Source organism: Callospermophilus lateralis, chromosome 7 (assembly GCF_048772815.1).
Source record: "Callospermophilus lateralis isolate mCalLat2 chromosome 7, mCalLat2.hap1, whole genome shotgun sequence".
NCBI lineage: Eukaryota > Metazoa > Chordata > Mammalia > Rodentia > Sciuridae > Callospermophilus > Callospermophilus lateralis.
In genome coordinates, this window is record NC_135311.1 from 129,623,648 (window position 1) to 129,646,610 (window position 22,963).

The 22,963-nt window shown below is 34.5% G+C and overlaps 1 protein-coding gene across 9 annotated transcripts in view; it reads left to right on the plus strand.

Moving 5' to 3' along the window:
• Eif4g3 (eukaryotic translation initiation factor 4 gamma 3) overlaps positions 1-22,963 on the plus strand; it is a 284,385-nt gene that overhangs the window by 83,814 nt on the left and 177,608 nt on the right. For all 9 annotated transcript variants that reach the window (XM_076861117.2, XM_076861118.2, XM_076861121.2 and 6 more), the window contains exon 3: positions 22,039-22,167. In XM_076861117.2, the coding sequence (XP_076717232.2) occupies positions 22,039-22,167 (129 nt within the window). The remainder of the gene's footprint in view (positions 1-22,038; positions 22,168-22,963) is intronic.

Here is a 22,963-nt window from a genome sequence, read left to right on the forward strand (position 1 = left end):
AGTTGGTTAAATTCCTTGAAAAGGAAGTCTTTAAAAAGTACATAAAGATTTAGATTTTTTTTTAAATGTCTGTTATTCTGTTATTTAGACTTCAAGTCTGATATCAGTCATCTTTGATAGCTTTTCTGCTGATAATCAGAGAAGCATCAAAAGTTTAACTTGAGCATTTGGAACTCCTTTCATGATACACGCCTGGTTATTTTGCATTTATTTTATTTTAACTTAGTATATACAAATTTGTCCTTGAGATATTTATCAGGGATGAGAAGGAAGCGTATTTCATTATATGTGAGTTATAATGTAAAGAAAAAAGAATCAAGGAAATAGTTTTAAAAGTCTAGTAAAAGCAGCATCCATAATGGTATAGAAGAATTGGAAAAATTGGAGAGGCATAAGCTAATTTGAAATATAGTAACTGTTAACTTTTTAATTTTCATCCTTTTGCATTGTGAACTATGTAATTTTGCCATGTTGTATAATTTTTCTTAATGTATTTTATTTAGGGAATTAGATTTTGACTATTATTAATACAACTGTGGAGATAAACTTAATGAAATAATGATTTTTACATAGGGATTGGAAGTCTGTATTCTGGGAGATTGGAAGGGTTGCAATATTAAGTCATTATGAAAAATATCCTTGTAAGTTATTTAAATTATTCTTTAATAAACAAGTTAGTCTTTAATATTGTAAAATTTTTTGATGCTTAAGCCAGTTTATATTTTACATAAAAAGTTTTGGTTCTGTCATCCTATAGGTATATGTAACCTCTTTAGAGAATCATGCTTTTAGGTCTTTTTCCAAGTCACAGGTGAGCATTAAGTAGACCAATATATGTTGTCAGTGGAGATCCCTCCACGGAGACATAATTTAGACTGAGTCTATCAGTACTCCTTAGTGGTGGTGTCCAGGCAGATGTAAATTCATGTTATCATCCTATCACTAGTACAATTCCTGTTTTTTTTCTCTCTTTTTTTTTTTCACTGTTAAATATAGCAATTGAGTTGATGTTTAGTTTATTTATACTTTAAAAAGAAAGCTTTCTTAAGCTGTACATATTTTAAGTATATAGTTAAGAAACCCATGGAAATTGTCAGTTAAGAAAATCTTTATAGGGCTGGGGCTGTGGCTCAGTGGTAGAGCACTTGTCTGGCATGTGTAAGGCACTGTTTTTAATCCTCAGCATCACATACAAACAAATAAATAAAATAAAGATCTATCAACAATTAAAAAATTTAAAAAAATCTTTATACTCCTTACTTTTCACCCTTTCTCATATTGCTCTGTTGTTTGTCTTTTTGCACTGAGTAATATTTTAAAGGTTTTTTTGGTAAATTGAATCATACAATATGGACCTCTCACCCAGCATAATTATTCTGAGATTTATCTGTGTTTTGTGTTATCAATAGTCTATTTTTTGGGAAAATATAAAATAATCCTTAAAGTTGTTTTAATTGCATTTACCATATACTATTTACCTTATCTAATAATAGGGTTTTGTTTTCATTAAGCATAGTTTAAATCATAATGATGAAATAGGTTGGTAGTTTTTCCTTTTTAATATAATGTTAAGTAACAAATTATTTTCTAACCTATTACACACAATTTGTAATCATAATTTGAACAGATTAAGGAGTTTTTTTTTTTTAAGGAGGTATAGCATAATTTACATCACTGATAAGTTGACAAAGAGTATTTGGCTTAAAGATTCTCTCTTTATTTTCGGTGTTAAATAACTTATATATGCATACACACACATGTGCACAACCCCCCCCCCCAATAGAAACTCATACATGTGTGTGTTTGTAGTTTTCCCCCCACTTATTTAGGATTATTTCCATAGGTTATAATTTCCATTAGAATATATCCATAAGCAAAACCCAGGGCCTTATACATGAAATTATACATATTTTTAAGTGCTTCATATTTCTGACATTGTATATTTATGGTGACTTATTTGCTGAAAACATTATAGAAATGTATTCTTTACTGTATCAGCTTCAGATCTTCCCACTTGGAAACATAATTGATAATTTGAAAGGTCAAAAATGATACTGTACAGTTCATAATACAGGCAGTTACTATGGGTTGGGGCTGTAGCTCAGTGGTAGAGCGCTTGCCTAGCATGTGTGAGCCACTGGGTTCATTCCTCAGCACCACATAAAAGTAAACAAAAGCATTCTGTCCATTTACAACTAAAAGGGAAATTATTAAGTAAGTGACTGCAGAAGAATGTTTAACATTGTAAAACAATGATGTCATATTTTGTTTATAAAGTTATCAATGGTTTATTTAAGTACCTATTTGTCAGTTCTGTAAAAAATATAATAGGAATTATTTTTTTAAAAATATTTATTTTTTAGTTGTACACAATACCTTTATTTTGCTTATTTATTTTTATGTGGTGTTGAGGATGGAACCCAGGTCCTTGCGCATGCCAGGTGAGCGCTTTACCACTGAGCTACCACCCCAGCCCAATAGGAATTCTTCAGGGGGCGCTGGGGATGTGGCTCAAGCGGTAGCACGCTGGCCTGGCATGGGTGTGGCCCGGGTTCGATCTTTAGCACCACACACAAACAAAGATGTTGTGTCCGACGAAAACTAAAAAATAAATATTAAAAAAAAAAAAGGAATTCTTCAGGAACTTTTCCTTTAACTTAAAAATTTTTTTTTCCTTTTAATATCTTTGAATTACTGTGTAAGGAAATGTAATGAAATTTTCTTCCTTTTTGTTATAAAAAAGATTTTGTTGCAAGATAATTATATGTATATAAATTGTTATTATTGGCATTGTTTTCCAAGAGCATTTGAGTGATACTTAACAATATTTAGGAATCCAAAAATTTTTGAAATATTTTTTTAGTTTGTAGATGAACACTATACCTTTATTTTATTTGTTTATTTATTTGTGGTGCTGAGGATCGAACTCAGGGCCTCACACATGGGAGGCAAGTGTTCTCCCATTGAACCATAACCCCAATCCCCAGGAATCCAAATTTTTGTATTGAAATTTTAAATAAAAAAATCACATTTTGACATTTTCTTTATGTTAGATATTGCTGTCATGTTTAACTTAGGGTGTAGAGGAGTGCTTATAGCATTTAGAAGGTTGAGAAGACATTGATGCCAATAAACATGTGCATATGACGAGTTCTCAGCAGCCCCAAATGTTGGTAGTGCCACTACCAAGAAACACAAATCTAGATTTTCCTTGTTAGGCAAAATGATTAAAATTTATTGGTACTAATATTTATTATCCAGTCAGTACCTCTTGTATCCCCTCTTGTATACAAGAGGTACTGACTGGATAATGAATATGGTATTCATTATCTGGTATTCTTGTAGGTATTATAGAATAACATTTACATGAAAGTGAGAAAGAGTCAACATTTTAGTAAGTATTTATGAGGTAAGAAACAGGGCATAGAATTGATGAGTTATATATATATATATATATTTTTTTTTTGGTCAGCACTGGGAACAAAATCCAGGCCCTTAGATGTGCTAGTCAAGTGCTGTACAGCTAAATTATACCCACAGTCCTTTTAAAAAATTTTATTTTGAGATAGGATCTCTCTAAGTTGCTCTAGTTCTCTTGCCTCAGCATCTGGAATAGCAGGGATTATAAATGAGAGCCATCAAGCCTGGCTGGGTAATTTCTATTTTGATGTAAGTGAACGGGCAAGAGAAGGTGGCATCTTAGGATCAGGTGATACCTTACTTCAGGTGATACCTGAACTAAGAGCTAATGGGTAGGAAGGAAGAGCATAAACTTTCCAAGTAAATGTCTCAGAGGCCCCTAGACTTTCCAGTGGAAAGAGACCTGGTGTCTGGAGCTTAGTGCTCTTGAAACAGGTGGGCAGCTGTGTTGTCCAGTAAGACACATGTCTAGTGAGTGCTGGAGACTAGTATGATGGAGAAACTGAATTGTAAATTTTGTATTTTATATAATATTGATTTAAACAGTTGCATATAGCTGCCACTTTAGAAATACATTCTAGAGGCTGACAAAGTCTAGGTCATGACAGTTTTGGCAGGTTCTCAGAAGACATTTGGTTGGTTATCTGTCTGTCTGTCTACTTACCTACCTACCTACCTTCCTAATTATTTATCTTTCTGTGTTGGTATTTGAACCTAAAGCCTCATAGGTGCTAGGCACAAGCTCTACTACTACTTGGCTTTATCCTCTGTCCCAGCATTTGGATTTTTGATACACTGATGGGGCCATTGAAAGGTTTCTAGTGTGGAAATGATATAAGATTTAAATTACGGATATATTCTGATGTTATATTAGCAGATAAACTGTAGTTTATGGGTTTATACGAATCAGAATGTTAAGAAAGGCTAACTCACTGTGTAATCAGACCAAGTGGATTCAAATCCTGGTGCTTCCACACACAGGCTCTGTGTGTTGTGGGACAAGTCATTTAGCCTCTTTGCACCTCAGTTTTTTTCCTCATTAGTAAAATGGAGATAATATTATTCATCTCCAAAGGTTATTATGAAGGCTAAGGCTAAATGAGATAATTTCATTTAAAACTTGTAGAACCTAGTATGAAATGAACACCTAGATATTTAACAGCAGCTGCTTCCACAATCAGTATACATACTTACAAAATAAGGTTTCTAACTTTATTAAAGTGAAACAGTATTTGCAGAAAATTAAAATATTAGGGGTTGGAAGACTTGTTGTATCATTTGCAATCTGTTAAATACTGTTAATACTTTTTTTTTTTTGTTTTGGTACTGGAAATTTAATCCAGGGACACTCAACTAATAAATTATATACATACAGCCCTTTTAAAATTTTATTTTGAAGCAGGGTCTAAGTTTTCAATCTGAACTTGAGCTTGCCATCCTCCTGCTGTAGCTTCTTCAGTTGCTGAGATTACAGGTGTACACCACCTCACCTGGCTTATATATATTTTTTTTAATATTTATTTTTTTAGTTTTTGGTGGACATAACATCTTTGTTTGTATGTGGTGCTGAGAATCGAACCCGGGCCGCACAAATGCCAGGGGAGCGCGCTACCGCTTGAGCCATATCCCCAGCCCCTCTTATATTTCTTTTTATGTAACCATTGCCATGTTGCTAGATTTATTGTTAATAATTTCATGAATTTTTTTTAGAAATAATATAATTTAACATGTTACCCAGGTTTTATTACAGTTGTATCTTATTATGACATAATTTTCAGAAATTATTTCTCTCCCTCTTTGGTTCATGGGGGAAAGTAACATTTGGGAAATGGCTCCAAGTGTTTTTGAATATTTATTTGTTTGTTTGTTTATTTATAGTTGTAGGATGGACACAATATCTTTATTTTTATGTGGTGCTGAGGATCGAACCTAGTGCCTCACACATACAAGGTGAGCGCTCTACCACTGAGCTAAAGCCCCAGCCCTCCAAGTGATTTTTATTATTTATTTATTTATTTTTAAAAATATTTTTTTTTTTTTTAGTTTTTGGTGGACACATCATCTTTGTTTGTATGTGGTGCTAAGTATCGAACTCGGGCCACATGCATGCCAGTCGAGTGCGCTACCGCTTGAGCCACATCCCCAGCCCCTCCAAGTGTTTTTTAAATACCAAGAAGGTAGTAGAGGACGTAGTGGATATTTATGGAACCTTTGGTGGAGTGTCAGGATTCTAGTGGATTTAAGAGGTTAGCATGTTTCTTACCTTAGATCATTAATTTACTGTGGCTACTAAATCAACCTAAAGTGAATTCTAAATTTTTTTATATCATGAATTTTATTGGTATTAAAAATTAAACAGATTGGGGTTGTGGCTCAGCGATAGAGTGCTCTCCTAGCTCATGCGAGGCGCTGGGTTTGATCCTCAGTACCACATAAAAATAAATAAATAAAATAAAGGTATTGCGTCTACCTACAACTAAAAAAATATTTTTAAAAAATCAAGCAATTAAACTTAAGACCCTGATATGTGCAAGGTATGATGAGGTTGTAGTGGTTGCCAAATTATGCCAATTCTCAAGAAATATAATGAAATAGAGTAAAATGAATTGATTAGACTCTTCCTTCTTTCACTTTTTTTTTTTTTTTTTTGGGATACTGGGGATCGAACCCAGGTCTCAAGTATCCTAGACAAACATGCTATCTCTGAGCTACATTCTTACCTTCACACCCTATTATTATTATTATTATTATTATTATTTTTATTTTGTTTCTAAAGTGCTAGGGATAGAAATTTATCTCAGGGAAAGAGAGATTTGCCTAGAGTTTCGAAGGATGAATAGATATGTGCAGGTGAAAAAGATACGTATGTTTGTGAAGTTTGATAAATACTGGAAAACTTAGAATGTAGCAAAATATTGGTTGTTGAATTTTGAAGCCCACCATGATGTTATAAACAGGAATTAAATAACAGCTTCAAATTGGAATGTTGGTAGTGCCTGGAAGTCATACCTAACTGCAGTACAGCAAATGTGGATGCAGAGGTGTATACGCACTAAGAGCTTTATTGACATTCCATAAACCTTAAATATATTTTTCCATAAAATTTGATGTTCATATTGCTGAATTTGTGTGACCATGAAAATCTTTAGATTACATTTAGTGTACAGTATATTGTATAACTATTTTGATGTCCATTTAAAATAATTATACAATGAAAATAACTTTATTTAACAGGATTAAATCCCCCAGGAATTTCAATGTTTTGCTATTACCCTATCGATGACACTGCAGGTTGATTTTTTTTTTTTTTTTTTTAAACTGGGGATTGAATCTGAGATACTTTGAGTTACCTCTCCAGCCTTCCCTGTTGACCTTTTTGAGACAGAATCTTGCATCGTTTTCTGTGCTGGCTTTGAACTTGTGATCCTCCTGCCTTAGCCTCCTGAGTCGCAGTGTCCCACTGTCTTTTTGTACTGTCACTTGTAGCAATAATACAGCTAGCAGTATGTATGTTCAGTAGTCTGCCTTCTGCTATTTTGGGTTAACTCAGTGAACTAAAGCATGCAGACACATGCTAGGATTGCTCCTGAAAACCTGTCACTGTTATGTTAATGTCAGCGTTTGTTAAACTTTAGTAGTCAGCATTATCTGGTATACTATGTGAAACTATGTACATTTTGCTGGGACCTCACACGAAACAGATGTCAAAGAGGCCTATGGATTTGCACTTTAAACCTGTTCCCAGGTGGTGGTGATGCCTCTGGTCTCAGAACCCTTTTTTTGAACCACTGCTTTAGGATTAACAGAGACTCTACTGTCTTCTATTCAGTCTGCATAAATGAAAACCAGAGGAGGAATTATTTTAATCCAAAACTGTCCTTTAGTTATATGCTTAATATTAGAATTTTATTTTATTTATTTTTTTTTAAAGAGAGAGAGAGGTAGAGAGAGAGAGAAAGAGAGAATTTTAATATTTATTTTTTAGTTATCGGCAGGCACAACATCTTTGTTTGTATGTAGTGCTGAGGATCGAACCCGGGCCGCATGCACGCCAGGCGAGCGCGCTACCACTTGAGCCACATCCCCAGCCCAATATTAGAATTTTAAATCAATAGTTTAAATATTTGTAAAAAGATTGAATACAATAGCTACCATTTTTGAAAAAAATTATGGATGGATACATATCTTTATTTTATTTATTTTTATGTGGTGCTGAGAATCAAACCCAGTGCCTCACACATGCTAGGCAAGCGCTCCACCAGTGAGCCACAACTCCAGCCCCAAATAGCTACCATTTTTTGACTTTTTATAGAGCAGGCATTGCAAACCATGCTTTAATGTGTTAAATAAATTTGCATGATAGTCTTTTAGTTTTCTCTTTTACAGAAGAAACTAAGTTCAAATACTTTGCTTATATACTTTCTTTGTTCAGGAGCCAAAATTCAAACCCAGTTCTCTTGACTCTTAAGACTTATTTTAAGTTTTTGTTTGGAAAATGATGATCTGTGACTCAGTCTCAGATTGGGGACATACATCACATGTCTTATGTGAGTTGGACTATTAAATATTTTGTGGTTTTGATAACTGAATTTATGCTTTCTTATATTTGAATACTAGGCTCAGAGTTCTAATACCATGGAGTGAAAAAGAATTCACTTACTTTGAATAAGTCACATAACTGGTTTATTGTGACTGAATGAAGAGCAGTGGAAAAAATAAGTAAACCCTATGTTTTAAAGAAATTAAGTTGTAAGATGGGAAATGACTAGTACCATTGCAGCTATTAAATATATACCAACAATCTTCCAACTCTGTGACAATGGAATTTTGAACTTGTAAAAGAGAATGTGCTCTGTTAAATAAGCCATCACCCATCACAAAGCTCTCAAATGTTCCTCTTGTATCTACAGGGACAATGGATAGCCTATGAAATAGTCCTTAAAAAAGTAGCAGATTAATTTCTTCTGGTCATATAGAATATTACTGTTTGTTATGGGTAATTTTACTGAGTGGTTTGGGCTTAGTTAGGGTTGATAATCCTTACTTACTACTTTCCAGTTTTTTCCTTTAAAGTAGTTATCCTTAATTGATCAAGATTTTGTTATTGAACTGGGAACGATCATTAGAATTTTAATTCAGTTCTCTAGGCTACTATTGACAGTGAAAGAAATAAAATCTGGCTGCTATCTTGGCCTCTTTTCTGTAGTATAAGGCAGCTCTGACTACCTGAGATATTCTTGAGTTGATAAGCTTAGTAAGTTTTATACCCACATAGTGATATCATAGTGAGATTTTCTTGAGTTAATAACTGTATGATACTTAGTATGTCTGAGTGGCCACTTGTCTACAAGTACTGTAATAAGTACTTATTATGTCTTATTCTTGTCCTTAAAGACTGAAAGGAGACATACAGTGAGACTCAGTGCTGCTTGCTTTGTGTGGCTTTGGGAGCGCCAGAGGATTATAGTACCAGCCTGTCTTCCTCAGCTCCATCTTTGGCTTAAGAAGGATTTTATAAGCTAATCTGGAAATCTAATCACCAAGTTCCAAATATTAGTTTGTTCACTATAAAATTAATGCTTGTTAGAAACCAAGAGAAGAGTATGACAGAAAAAAACTGGTTTGTGATCTTGCTAACGAAAAAGGCTCATGCCACCTTTTTGACATGTTCTTTTCAGTAGTTTTGCTGTAAAAGCTATCAGAGTACTAAAAATTCTCACCCTGTTTGCTTTACTTAAATTTATGCTATAAGTAACTTCTTATTGTAAAAAATGTTTTTTCCTAAATATATATTTTGGGGATGTAGTTATTTGTTTTCCCAATGGGTTATGTGTTTTTACTATTAAAATATAAGATTCAAATGGCTAACTCATAGCTTTAGATTTTTTTCTGATTGAATAATATTAAGTAACAAAAATAATTCCAAAAATTGTAAACTAATGAAAATCACCCTTTATCTTTATTTTAGCGAAACACCTATACTCTAGATTGAATTCTTCCATATTTCATATTTTTGTAGACATATAAATTGCACACACATAGCCTAACAAAATTCATACTTAAAATACTGATTATATGTTGCATTTTATCTTAATGCATCATATTCATTTATTTATTTAAAAAAATTTTTAATTTGTAGATAGACACAATATCTTTATTTTATTTGTTTATTTATGTGGTGCTGAGGATTGAACCCAGTGCCTCCTGTATGCAGAGGCATGCACTGAACCACTGAGCTACAACCCCAGCCCTGAACATATCATATTTATATTGTTCTATGTCAGTGTACAATTGTACATCATTTTATCGGACCTTGAGTGTGTCATTAAATTCAGGACTTCATCATTCTGTGATTTTTGGTTATATTGGGAAGAAAGCCACTTTCAGGGTAGAAATGTTTTTAAGCAACTGTTCCTTTTATACTATGATTTATATAAGTAGTCATATATTGGTGGATATTTGAGTTATCTCTATCTTCTTGTTTTTATACATAATGCTGTGATGAACGTGCTTGCTATAGATCTTTATTATGTAGATAATTTCTTTCTGATTATCTTTAAATAGCTTTAGCATTTGCCTGTCTGTTTAATGAAAATGTTCAGAACATGGCATATACACAATTTCAATAAAAGCATACAATATAAAAGATTTCTGATGAAAAGAAACAAGTACCCATCTATTCTTTTTTTTTTTTTTTTAAAGAATGATTTCTTTTTTTTTAAGTAGTTGATGGAACCTTATTTTATTTATTTATATATGGTGCTGAGATTTGAAGCCGGGGCCTCTCATATGCTAGGCATGACCTCTGCCACTGAACCACACCCCCAGCCCCTCCTGATCTGTTGTTTACACCCATCCACTTTCAAACATTTTTGTTTTTATTTCCTCTTCTATTAACTCTGTTTCTCTAAGCAGTAGGAGAGTTCTCCTATTTTTTTTTAATTTTTATGTATCATTATCCATTGGCTTTTACTTTGACAGATGATATTTTAGTTTTTTTCTTTTTTCTTTCTAATAATCCTCTATTTGCTCATGTCCTTCCAACAGAGTCAGGTTACTTTTATTGCTCCTTAACAACTAATTAAGTGAACTTTTGGAACATGGAGTTTGGGTAATTGATGAAAATCACATTCTAAAGTGAATTAGAAAAGAGTAGTTGTTTTGTTTCTAAATTCTGTTTCCTCCTTAACTCTTAACCTTTTCGCTGTTTACTCCTCCCCCACCCTCCATCATGTTTTTTTTTTTTTTTTGGTAAAAGAGAATTTATATTGAAGAAAAATGATAATCTCCATGCATTTTTTCCCTTGGGATCCTCCAGAACACCCACGCAGCCTCTAGATGAAGCTGACTAAGCACGAGGAACACTATTTCTCTATTTAATCTAAATGTAGAGTTTTAAGTATGATATCAATTTTGTCTCTTGGGATTTTCTCCTTTGTACTGGGTGAACCTGAATGAGTACAGAAAATTTGGTTGTAAAGAATTTGAGTGTACCTTTTAGAAATTTTGCTCATTTCCTTAAAGAATCTTTATCAGAGGATATTTCTTTACACAGTAAGTAGGTCCTTTAGTCACTAGCATGTGTGTGTGTGTGTGTGTGTATGTGTGTATGTGTGTATATATGTATAAAATATATATATGCTTGAATATATATGTGTATATGTACACACTTATATAATTTTTATAATTTTTTTGGTGGTGCTAGGAATTAAACCTGAGGACTTGTGCACACTCTACTACTGAGCTATATTCCTAGCCCCTTTTGTTATATTTTTACTTAATTTTTTTTTTGATGCAATGGATCCATGATCAGCTCATGTGCTGTACTTTTTGTTTGTTTGCAGTACTAGTGAGTGAACCTAGAGGTGCTCTACCCCTGAGCCACATCCCTGGTCCTGCTAATTTGTTTTTGTGGGCATATCAACAACAAAACAGATTTGAGGAATTAGAGAGCTTGTTACTTCAAGTGATAAAACTCATTTACACCCCTGTCTTCCCACCTTATTGAACTCAGGTGAACTTTATTAATAAGCTACATCCACAGCCCTTTCTATTTTTTGAAACTGGATCTAGCTAAGTTGCAGAGGTTGTCTTTGAACTTGGGGATCCTTCTGCCTAAGTTTCCCAAGTTTCTAACATGTGCCACCACACCAAGCCACCTATTTCTTCTTCTTCATTTTTTTTTTTTTTTTGAGAGAGAGAAGAGAGAGAGAGAATTTTTTTTAATATTTATTTTTCAGTTTTCGGCGGACACAACATTTTCATTTTTATTTTATGTGGTGCTGAGGATCGAACCCGGCGTCCTATACATGCCAGGCGAGCGCATTACTGCTTGAGCCACTTCCCCAGCCCCCACCTATTTATTCTTAATTAACACATTCATATTCTAGAAATAATTATTGATCTTGTATATATACAGTATAAATTCATGTACTTGTTCTCCATGCTTATCAATGCACATTATATTTAAATATAATTTCGCTCATGTTTCATTGTGGGTAGAAATATTTATTGGTAAATTACACCATATTTTCTCCTGTTGTAATGTATTTGCAGGTAGAAATCATAAGTCCTCTCTGACATTCTTTTTTTTAAAAAATTTTCTTTATTTTTTACATGGTTCAAACTCAGTGCCTAATGTGTGAGGCAAGTGCTTTACAACTGAGCTACAGCCCCAGCCCTTTGATTTTCTTGATTAAAGTCATTACTGTTTTTGAAATTGGTCTTTTCAAAAATTCTTATAATCCAAATTAGTGCACTTTTTTTCTTTTTAATTTTTTTCGTTGTTGGTAGACCTTTTTTTTTTTTTTTTTTTAATATGTGGTGCTGAGAATTGAACCCGGTGCCTTACATATGCTAGGCAAGTGCGCTGCTGCTGAGCACTTATTTTCATCCTCTTTATTACTACTGTTTGAAGCCACCATAAGTTATGGCTAAAGATATCTCTGTGGCTTTTTAACTCATGTCTCTGCTTCCCTTCTTAGATTGTTCAGTTAACCAACATAATCCTTGGAAAATATCAGATCTAGTCATGCTACTGCTTAAAATTTTCATTTGATTCTTACTCAGGGGGTGGAGAATTCCAAAGTCTTTGCTTTGTCTATGAAGCCCTTAAGTAATCTGCCATCTCTTTTCAGCCTCCTGAAGTACTGACTTCCCTTTCACTGCAATAACTTGAGTCAAGTGGATTTCCATCCTTTGACCTTATTAAGACCTCAGGGATGGTCTAGCTTTGTAGCTCATTGGTTCACTTTCATAGTCACTAAGGTTGATTGAAGAATTTATTTCTTTGTGGTTGTAATACTTAGCTCCCCTACTGCCTTGCTGGCTCTTGGGTAGAAGTTGCTGTCATCTTCTAGAGGCTGCCCTTGTATCCTTAGAGTGTGGACCTTTTACAGTATAGCATTCTGCCTAGTCTTAGAGGTCTAGAGGAGAACGTTGTCTGTGATGACCCAGTCTGCCTTTGGAGAGTTCATCTGATAAATTCAGGATATTACCCAGGATAACATCTCTTAATTACTTCAAAGAGAAATGATTAGTTTCCTAGGCACCAGAGTGATATGCCATCACCATCTTCACTCTTCAGGGAAATTATTCTGGGTGTGTTACTTAGGGAACATTGAGAGCCATCTTAGAATTCAGTTTATAGCAGTTCATTGTCTCATCCCCAAGGATTCATGTATGGTGTACTCTTTGTTACCTTTTTTATAGCTTCCCAGTTTTGGAGGGCAGGTGTTTTTTCTTACTTTCACTTTTGTTAATGAGTAAGGCAGTTACATTAACAAATGAAAAAACAGCGAATGTATTTCTGGTTTCTATTGGCTAGTTACTAAATATGAAAAGAAAAGCAGCCCTTATGATTGAATCTGGTGACGAGTCCATAATAGAACTTGCATGGCATCTGTTTGCTTGAATATTCATTTATTATTTGAATCACATGAATTTTTCTTTTTTAAAAAAAAAAAAGATAAAAAAAAACTTGACTATCTGGAATTTCATGAAATTGAATCTAATAAGCTAAGAGTAGGAAAAGGAGGAAGGCATTTTCTTTCTTTCCTGGCAGATGTCTTCAGAATAGTGATGATAATGTTCAAGAGAACTTGAAAAATGTAATAATACTAAATTAAATGTCCTTTTAGTTACTGTAGTTGAGTAAACAGATTTTCTTTATTTTTTGGTATTTATAGACTTTGAGAAATAAATTATCTAAAGGAGGAATTAGGAAGTTATGAAAATCTAATGAGTGAAAACCCATTCTACTGTTTGATCAGCATGAAATGTTGAGTTTCAGACACTGGGTGCTGCAGGAATCAAACGTGGCCTGGAAGTACATGGGCAAGGCGCCTTGACTTCTACCAGGAGGGTGGACGGTCCTCCTGTTTCTATTCCTAGCACAGCAGTTCCCCTTGCTTATGACAGCAGCATCTCGGGGTTACAGTATTCGGGATTGGCTAATTTTAAAGTTGGGGGAGCGAAGGGCTATAGTTAAAATGGCTACACTTAAGGCTGAATATCATATTCTGAAAATGGACCACTGAACTTTCTCTTTCTCACAGTTGAAATTAGCCAAGTAAAAACTTTGGGATCTTTCCAGTCTTCCCCAAATGAATTTGGTCATTTCCTTGTGGGTGTTGCAGCTGTTGGAATGTTTTTAGATGACCTCACTAAATAAACTTCACTTTGAGGGAAAAAAAAAATAAGCAATGACTTCTCAGACATAAACCATGTGCTTTTTACTTTTACATGAGCCATTTATTGGTAAGAAAAAAATCATTTTACTTGATAGGATCCTGGAGTTTATCATTTTAGTAAAGATTTAATTACTGTTTTTCTCAAGTATTTTTTTTGGGGGGGCAGGTACTTAGAGCTTGAACCCAGGGATGGTTAACTACTGAAACATATTTTGCGAAAGGGTTTCGCTAAGTTGCATAGAGCTTTGCTAAATTGCTGAGGCTGGTGTTGAATTTGTGATCTTCCTGCCTCAGCCTCCCTAGCTGCTGGGATTACAGCTGTGCCCCACTGCTCCTGGCTTAAGTACTATTTTTTTTTTGTTAGATATATAATGAATAGGTAATAAAACACTGTGACAGGTACGGTGGTACATGACTATAATTCCTGCAACACTGGAGGTTGAGGCAAGAGGATGGCAAGTTCAAGATAAGCCTCAGTAAAATAACTAGTACCTAAACAATTTAGAATGGGGCTGGGATTGTGGCTCAGTGGTAGAGCACTTGCCTAGAATGCGTGAGGCACTGGGTTCGATTCTTAGCACCACATACAAATAAATAAAATAAAAGTCCATTAACAACTAAAAAAATATTAAACAATTTAGAGATACCCTGTCTCAAAATAAAAATTTCAAAAAGGTCTGGGGATGTAGCTCAGTGGTAAAGCACCCCTGGCTTCAATCCCTGCCAGGTTTCTGTTCTCGTGACTAAAAGGCTCAGGGGTCACTCCAGATAAACTGGGCAAACTGGTCTGCATGAAATAACCACACAAGAGACACAAATACCTTTTTGTTTGAGGTTGCTGTATACCTTTTTGTTTGGGGTTGCTGTGACCTTAGGGGTCCTCTGACCTTAAAAGTCCCCAGAAAGAGAGCTAGAGCAAGTGCTGACCCTTTTTATTGAGAAGTTATTTAAATGAGGCAAGGGGTCAGGTTTCAGGGGGCTGAGTCTATCTTCATGATGTCCACTGTTAGCAGGTTGACTGACACCTGGGTAGGCCACACCCAAGGGCACAGTAAGACAAGGGGACACACAGAAGGCACTTCCATGGAAGATTCTATCCTAAGCAGGGCAAGGGGCTATATTACAAAGGAACAGGTGAGCATAGCTTTATCCATGGGGCTTTATAGCAAGACACACCCATGTACGAGACACCGACCCTCGAACCCAAGAAGGGTGGGGAAAGCTCTGCCACATCTCTGCGACTGAGTGCCTCAGCACCCAGCTGGGGAGTGTGACCCAAGTCAGGTACAAGATTGGTCTCCCACAAATCCCCACTACCAAATAATGTAAAATACAAATTGAAACCTTGGTTTGTGTGTAATAACAATAATTTGTGTTCAGTCAGTTCATATTTGTGTATAATTCAGTCATAAGTCTATACATGAATATTTGTAGGAAATTTATATTTGGCTGGACATGGTGTTGCCTGCCTGTAATTCCAGTGACTTGGGAGGCTCAGGAAGGAGGTTTGTAAATAGGAGGCCAGCCTCAACAATTTTAGTGAGGCCCTAAAGAATTTAGCCAGTCCCTGTCTCAAGATAAAAATAAAATGGGCTGGTAATATGGCTTAGTGCACTGTTAAGCACCCCTAGGTTCAATTTCCCGGTATCAAGGAAAAATACGCAAAAAATCCATTGATTTTTTTTTTTTTTTTTTTAATCTGGAATTACTGTATGGCAGCATTGTATTGCAGCCAAGGATCACACTGCTCACTAGGGAAAGCAGAGATGGGTAGCCATTCTTTCCAGTTTTCCATGGGTCCTATTTCCTGTTGTTTACCCCTGGCCACTTTCCTCCATATTTCCTGCATGTTATTTATTTCCATGGCTCTGTAGTCAAGAAAGAGCGATCATGTTTAGGGAACTATTACTATTTGAATATTGTAGTATATGATTGATAATTCTTAATTGGCCTGAATATTTGATGGAATTAGAAATAAGTTAGTGCTAGATAAATACACCCAACGACTCCCCTTAGGTTGCACGATCATTAGGATTTACCTTAAATATTTCAAAAGGATCTTCAATTTATATTGGTCAACAACAATTAAATATCATTGATATCATGGGAGACTCTCTTTAGGTAGCAGTCTAGAATGAAATTTCACAAGCATGCTGAAGTTTTCACTAAATAAAAATTTCAGAGGTTTTCTTGCATCAGTGTTTCTTTTCTGAGATTCTTTCTACTCTGTTGAATAATAGTGTAACTAGTAACAATGTAACCAATATTTTATTTCAGATATTAAGTAGATTGTTTGTTTTTGTCTTTAATCTTTTTTTGGAGGCGGGTGGGTTATGCATAAAACCGCACAAAATTTACAAGCAGAACTTAATAGTTTTAAAGCAGAAGCTGTATTCTCACCCTCTAATTAAAAAAAAAAACGATTCACCCTCTAGTTAATAAAATGAGCTGGGTGTGGTGGGTCACGCCTATAATCCCAGTGGCTCTGGAGGCTGAGGCAAGATAGCTGGATCATAGGTAATTCTATTTTTAAATTTAGTAGCTAATGCCAAATTGTTTCCTAAAATTGTCGAACCAATTTATATTTCCAGAAGCATGTGAATGAGAATTCTGGAGGCTCCACATTATTGCCAGTGCAGGGATATTATCTATAGTGAATAAAAATATATCTTGGGCATATTATCTTTTAAATGTAAACATAATATACATTTTGAAAAATGGTTGATGATTTTGATTAGGATTAATATTTTATAGAAGATAATTTTTCTTAAACTTTGAAGGTTGTTAGGTAGTTGCCAGAACCTATTCCTCTGCTTTCTGTCTCATAATTGAAATCCTTAGTCAAGTAGTACTTTTGGTTTTGACAAAATACATTTTCTCTTTCGCTTAGACATATAGTCTCTCTGTCTGTCTTGTCTGTTGGTCGGGATAGAACCAAGGGCCTCAGGCATACTATGCAGTATCTCTATCACTCAGTCACATCCCCAGCTAGACATTTCGTTTTTTGTTCCCTGGGATTGAACCCAGGAGTACTTAACCACTGAGACCCATCCTGAGTCCCCTTTTAAAAATATTTTATTTTGCGACAGGGTCTTCCTAAGTATCGTGTCTTGAATTTGTAATCTTCTTGCCTTAGTCTCCAGGGTCATTGAGATTACAGGCTTGTGCCACCACTCCCTGTAGACATTTGCACTTCATGGAGCAATATAATACTTTAAAAAAAGGATTCTCAGGAAGGGCTTTGAGGCACTAACTTGTAATCACAGCAATTTTGGAGGCCTCAGCAGGAGGATTGTTAACTTCAAGGCCAGCTTCAATAATTTAACTAGATCCCTTAGCAACGTGAGACCTTGTCTCTGAATAAAAAAGTCAAAAGAGCTAGCTTCATGGTAAAGCACCCCTGGGTTCATTCTCAGTATCTTTATCCCATTCTCCCCCCAAAAGAGCATCTCAAGTAATTTTCAGAAAAAGAAACTGACAAATACTAAATTTTATCAGTAATCGTTTTCATAATTTTTGTCATTATATAAAGGTGCCTCTTAACGGGTTTAACTAGTGTCTTTTTTTCTTGTTTATTCTTGATTATTTTATATATTTATTTTAGTTGGTACCAATTTACATATTTAATGTTTTTTGTTCAGTTATATAGCTTCATTTTCTGATTGCTTACCATTTCTAACTTTTTTTTTTGTTCCTTCATATGTAGTATTGTTGGATTTTTCTTTAAGTTCCTAATTTCAATTTCCTAATTTAAGTTGAGATTATTTCCTTAGTGCACATACCTCAAAATGGAATAATTGGGGGGCGGATGTAGCTTTGAGACAGTTATGACTCATTGCCCTATAGTTCTGGGGACATAGTAAACCTATTCATAGTATCCTATCTATATTCCATTTGCTTAGGTCCTTGCCAATAATACATGAGCTGATTTTTCTTCTTTTTTACTAATGCTAGTTTAATTGACATGCACTTTGCTGATTTAATGTTTGCTTATTTTAAATCAGTGGCATTTAAAAAAGTTTTCTATATTATGACTTCTTGTCCTGGGCAGATTTGATCATCAGTTGTTTTTTCAGTGTAAAATTGGAGAATTGATCTAACATGGATTTTATATAGCTGACTTCTTTGTTTTCCTTTTATGTCCACTTTATTATTATGTATTTTTATACCAGTGTCTAAATATTTTACCTTTTATGTAATATAATATTGATGTTTTACATTACTGGAATATCAAAATGACTTGTTCTAAAATACATGGTAAGAATACATATTTATAAGCTTAGTTGGTGAGAAATTTGCTTATTAGTGTTCATTTCCAGATAGTTTTCTAAAGTAGATGTTTAATTAGCAATCCAATTTTTTCCTTTGATGAGCTTTATAAATGTTGTAATATATGGTCAATCTTGTGCTCTTAGAAAATAATGTTCACTCAAATTTAATAGCAAAGTTTTCCAATAAAATGATAATCAAAATTATTAAGAAGCAAGGAACAAAGTAGATTAACAATTATAAATCTTAATCTTTGAAATGCAAATTAAAAGTAACTGAGATTTCATTTCCAGTCAGAATGGAAGTTATCAAAAATACAAGTAACAATAAATGTTGTCAGAAGTGAGGAAAAAAGGTATAGTCATTCATTGCTAGTGGGACTGCAAATTGGTACAACCACTGTGGAAAGCAATGGGGAGATTCCTCAGAAAACTTGGAATGGAACCACCATTTGACTTAAAAGCCACATATTGTAGTGACATGGCCACATCAGTGTTTATAGCAGTTCAGTTCACAATTGCTAAGCTGTAGAACCAACCTAGGTACCCTTCACCACGTGAATGGATAAGGAAAATGTACATACACACAGTGGAATATTATCAGCCACAAGCAAGGATGAATTTATGGCCTTTGCCTGTAAATAGATGGAACTGGAGACTATCATACTAAGTGAAATAAGCCAATCCCCAAAATCCAAAGGCTGAATAGTCTCTCTGATGTGTGTATGCTGACTCACAGTGAGGGTAGGAAGGGGAGAAGGGGACATTCACTGGATTGGACAGAGCTGGGTGTGGGGAAGAGGAAGATCGGAATAGGAAAGACAGTAGAATGAATCAGACCTAACTTTCCCATGTTCATATATGAATTACATGAGCAGTGTAACTCCACATCATATTCTACCACAAAAGTGGGAAGTTATACTCCATGTATATATACTATGTCAAAATACATTCTGCTGTCATGTTTAACTAAAAATTCAAAAAAATAATTTATAACTTAAAAAAAAGTCTTAATCTTTGATCACAGATGTTAGCATCAATTGTGGCTCTGGATTCTAGCTAGTTTTATAGGAGTTCATTTTAGCTTTGGAGTCAGGTTCCTGAACCTAAAAGTGTGTTTTTGTTTAGAAATATATAAGGGATTCTAGGGCTTGATTACCAACAACTAGACTTCTATAGAGCTTCTGACTGAGGAAATTCTGGGAAAATCTAATGTCATTTGGAGACCACTTTGCTTTTCTTCCTGGACAGAGTTTTGAACTCTTGGATAGAATTTAGAAGATCTAAGAATTGAGATGAAAGAAATATCTAATATTGAATTTTAGCATTCTTTGAATTTTTTTTTTTTTTTTAGAGAGAGAGAGAGAGAGAGAGAGAGAGAGAAAGAATTTTATTTTTTCTTTTTAGTTCTCGGCGGACACAACATCTTTGTTTGTATATGGTGCTGAGGATCGAACCCGGCCGCACGCAAGCCAGGCGAGCGCGCTACCGCTTGAGCCACATCCCCAGCCCCTCTTTGAATTTTGAATACAAACAACAGTTGCAGTGATATAAGACTAAAGAATATACATTACTACAGTATGAATTGGTCTTAATATTTTTATATCACTGCAGCTGCTTCTTGATTTATGATGGGATCATATACCCCAAACCCATCACAAGTTTGTAAATATTTAAGATGAAAATGCTTTAAATAACCTAATGTACTGAACATCATGACTTAGCACAGCCTTCCTTAAATGTACTTACATTAGCCTGCAATTCTGTAAAACCATGTAAAACAAAATTCTAATTTGGAATTGCACCTTGAATATCTTACATTAGCTTTCCGTTCTGTAAATCCATGTAAAACAAAATTCTAATTTGGAATTTGCACCTTGAATAGGATTAAACCCAGTGGCCCCCCCCCCCCCAAAAAAAAAATCAAACCTGATTGACTACACATAAAGTGAACATTATTGACTACACAGAAAGTGAACAACATAGTAGTTGTATAGGCATGCTATTGAGCTGTTATAAAGTAAAAATTTGAATGTGGAACCATTGCAAATTGAGGATTGTTTATAATTAGTTTTTCTTATCTTTTTTAAACTTCTACATTAAGAAACATGATTGTGTAGTTTTTATTTTATACATTTAAAAACATGATTATGCCAGGCGCAGTGGCCCACACCTGTAATCCCAGTGCCTCAGGAGACTGAGGCAGGAGGACCTTGAGTTCAAAGCCAGCCTTAGTTAAAGCGAGACACTAAGCAACTCAGTGAGACCCTGTCTCTAAATAAAATACAAAAAAATAGGGCTGGGGATGTGGCCCAGTGGTTGAGTGCCCCTGAGTTCAATACCCCTCCCCCCCAAAAAAAAACATGATTATAAAAACATATCTGTATTTTCTGCTACATTGCCAGGGGGTTTGTGGCCCATCAAAATTTAGAACCATACTCTAGGTAGTGTGAGGTGGTACATGTCTGTAATTCTGTCCACTCCAATGGCAGAGGCAGGAGGACCACTAGGTTGAGGCCAGCCCTGACAATTTGGTGAGACTATGTCTCAAAATAAAATAAAAAGGGCTATGGATGTACTCAGTAGTAAACAGTTTGCTGAGCATGTGTGAGGCCCAGTTCAATCTCCAGCACTGGGCATGAAGAAAAAAAAAACAAAAACGTTTTATGGAGAAAACATTTTTTTCATGTTTGAAGAGTATAAAGTTGCCTAACATTCATGGAGTTTTGCCAAAATGTCATTGTTAATCTAAGTTGCTGTCAGGGAGAAGTGCCTGGTAAAATTGATTGCTATACTCTGGGAGTAACCCTAGTGCAGTAGTTTCTTATTGATCATGGTCTCATGGACAATTTATTGCCAGCAAGAAATGGAGAAAATATAATTCTGAGTACATAAAAGCATGCTAATTTTTTTGTGTTGTTGTTATATAAGTTCAACACCATTGCATTACATTAGAAAATATAAATGGGAAAAGAGATACATGTAATGCTTTAAGATTTTTATATTTTCTCCTTATAGAGCTTTTAAATATTGTATATATGTATTTGTATATGTGTGGCCAAACATGCATGGAGAAACATCTCTACATACGTACATGTATATGTATTTTTAGATAGACTTTTTTAAATTCAAAAATGAAATTGTATTTTGTAATAACTTGCCCCCTTTTAGGTTCAGTTTTATTGAGATATTATTTCTATAGAGTAAAATTCATTCTTTTTTCCCCCTGTGAATTTTAAGGAACACATAATCAAGTAATTCTTACTAGTCAAGATAAAAAAAGTTTTGTGATCTCCAAAAATCTCCTTGTGCTCTTTTTATAATCCTCTCCTTCACTGTAGCCATTTATTTCTTTTTTGTTCCTTTTACAGAACGGCTGTGTGAATTCTTTCACTTATTTTTCCTTATTAAACATTAGGTTTTGATATCATACTTCAAGAATCTTGTATCAAATTTATGGAAATATTCTTGTGTATTTTTTCTTAGAATTTAAATTTTTCATTTTTGAAAATTTAAGCCTTTATTCAGTTTGGTACTTATTTTAGTGTAACTTTTGAGTGGAAAACCCAGTTTTTAAAGATGAGTTAACTATTTTATCTGTATTTATTAGGATTGGGTTACTAATATAATTTTCTTACTAAATTTTGATTTCTTTACAGGTAACACAAGTAGCAAGACAGCCGGGACCCCCAACCCCTTCCCCTTATTCAGCACATGAAATAAACAAGGGGCATCCAAATCTTGCGGCAACGCCCCCGGGACATGCATCGTCCCCTGGACTCTCTCAAGTAAGAAAAACAGTTTTGGGGGGGAAATTTTTTTTTTTTTTCCCCCAGGTAAAAGCAGCATTTCTGTTTTTCTAAAGCAGTCCTTAGAACAGATTTTAAAGTAGTTTTATAAAATATTTTTAGAGTAATTTCTGTTGGGTCTTTAGTATCTTTAGACATACCTCCCATTTAGTTTCAAATATTTATTTTAGTTTGGAGTGATTGAAAACTGCCATTGATATTTAGTTTTCCTTTTTTATTGTTTAACAAATTAAGAATGTGATTCTAAAGTTCATTAAAAATATCTTACAGACATGGGTTTCTTTTCTATGTTTAATCTGCTGTAGTCTTCCTACCTCAATTTTTTTCCTACCTGGAATTTTTTCCCCCTCTGCTTTTTCCCTCGAGTAACTTTAATGGGAGTTTTTGTATGTTGGTTTGGTTTTTGATTTTGCAGGTAGATAATTTGAATTTGTTAGGCTTAAGTTTTTGTTCAGACATTCAGCAACTGGTTGAAGAAGCTATGTTTCTGGTTCTCTTTCATTTTAAGTTTTTCTTAAGATACTCTTTTTCTTGCCCCATCCCTCCATCACACGCCTATTTGGGTTTTCTTTTGATTAAGACCTCGCTGGTTATGAAGTATCCTGTTGGAACGTGGAGAGAGACAAGCCAATAACCTTGACTTGTTCTGTTTGAGATTGTCAGTATTACATGTAAGAGTGGCTATTTTTAATAATAAAAATTATTTTTGTGTCATTTTTAATTTTTGCTGTAATATTTTAGGACTTTTAGATCTGTGGAATAGTAGGAGACAATT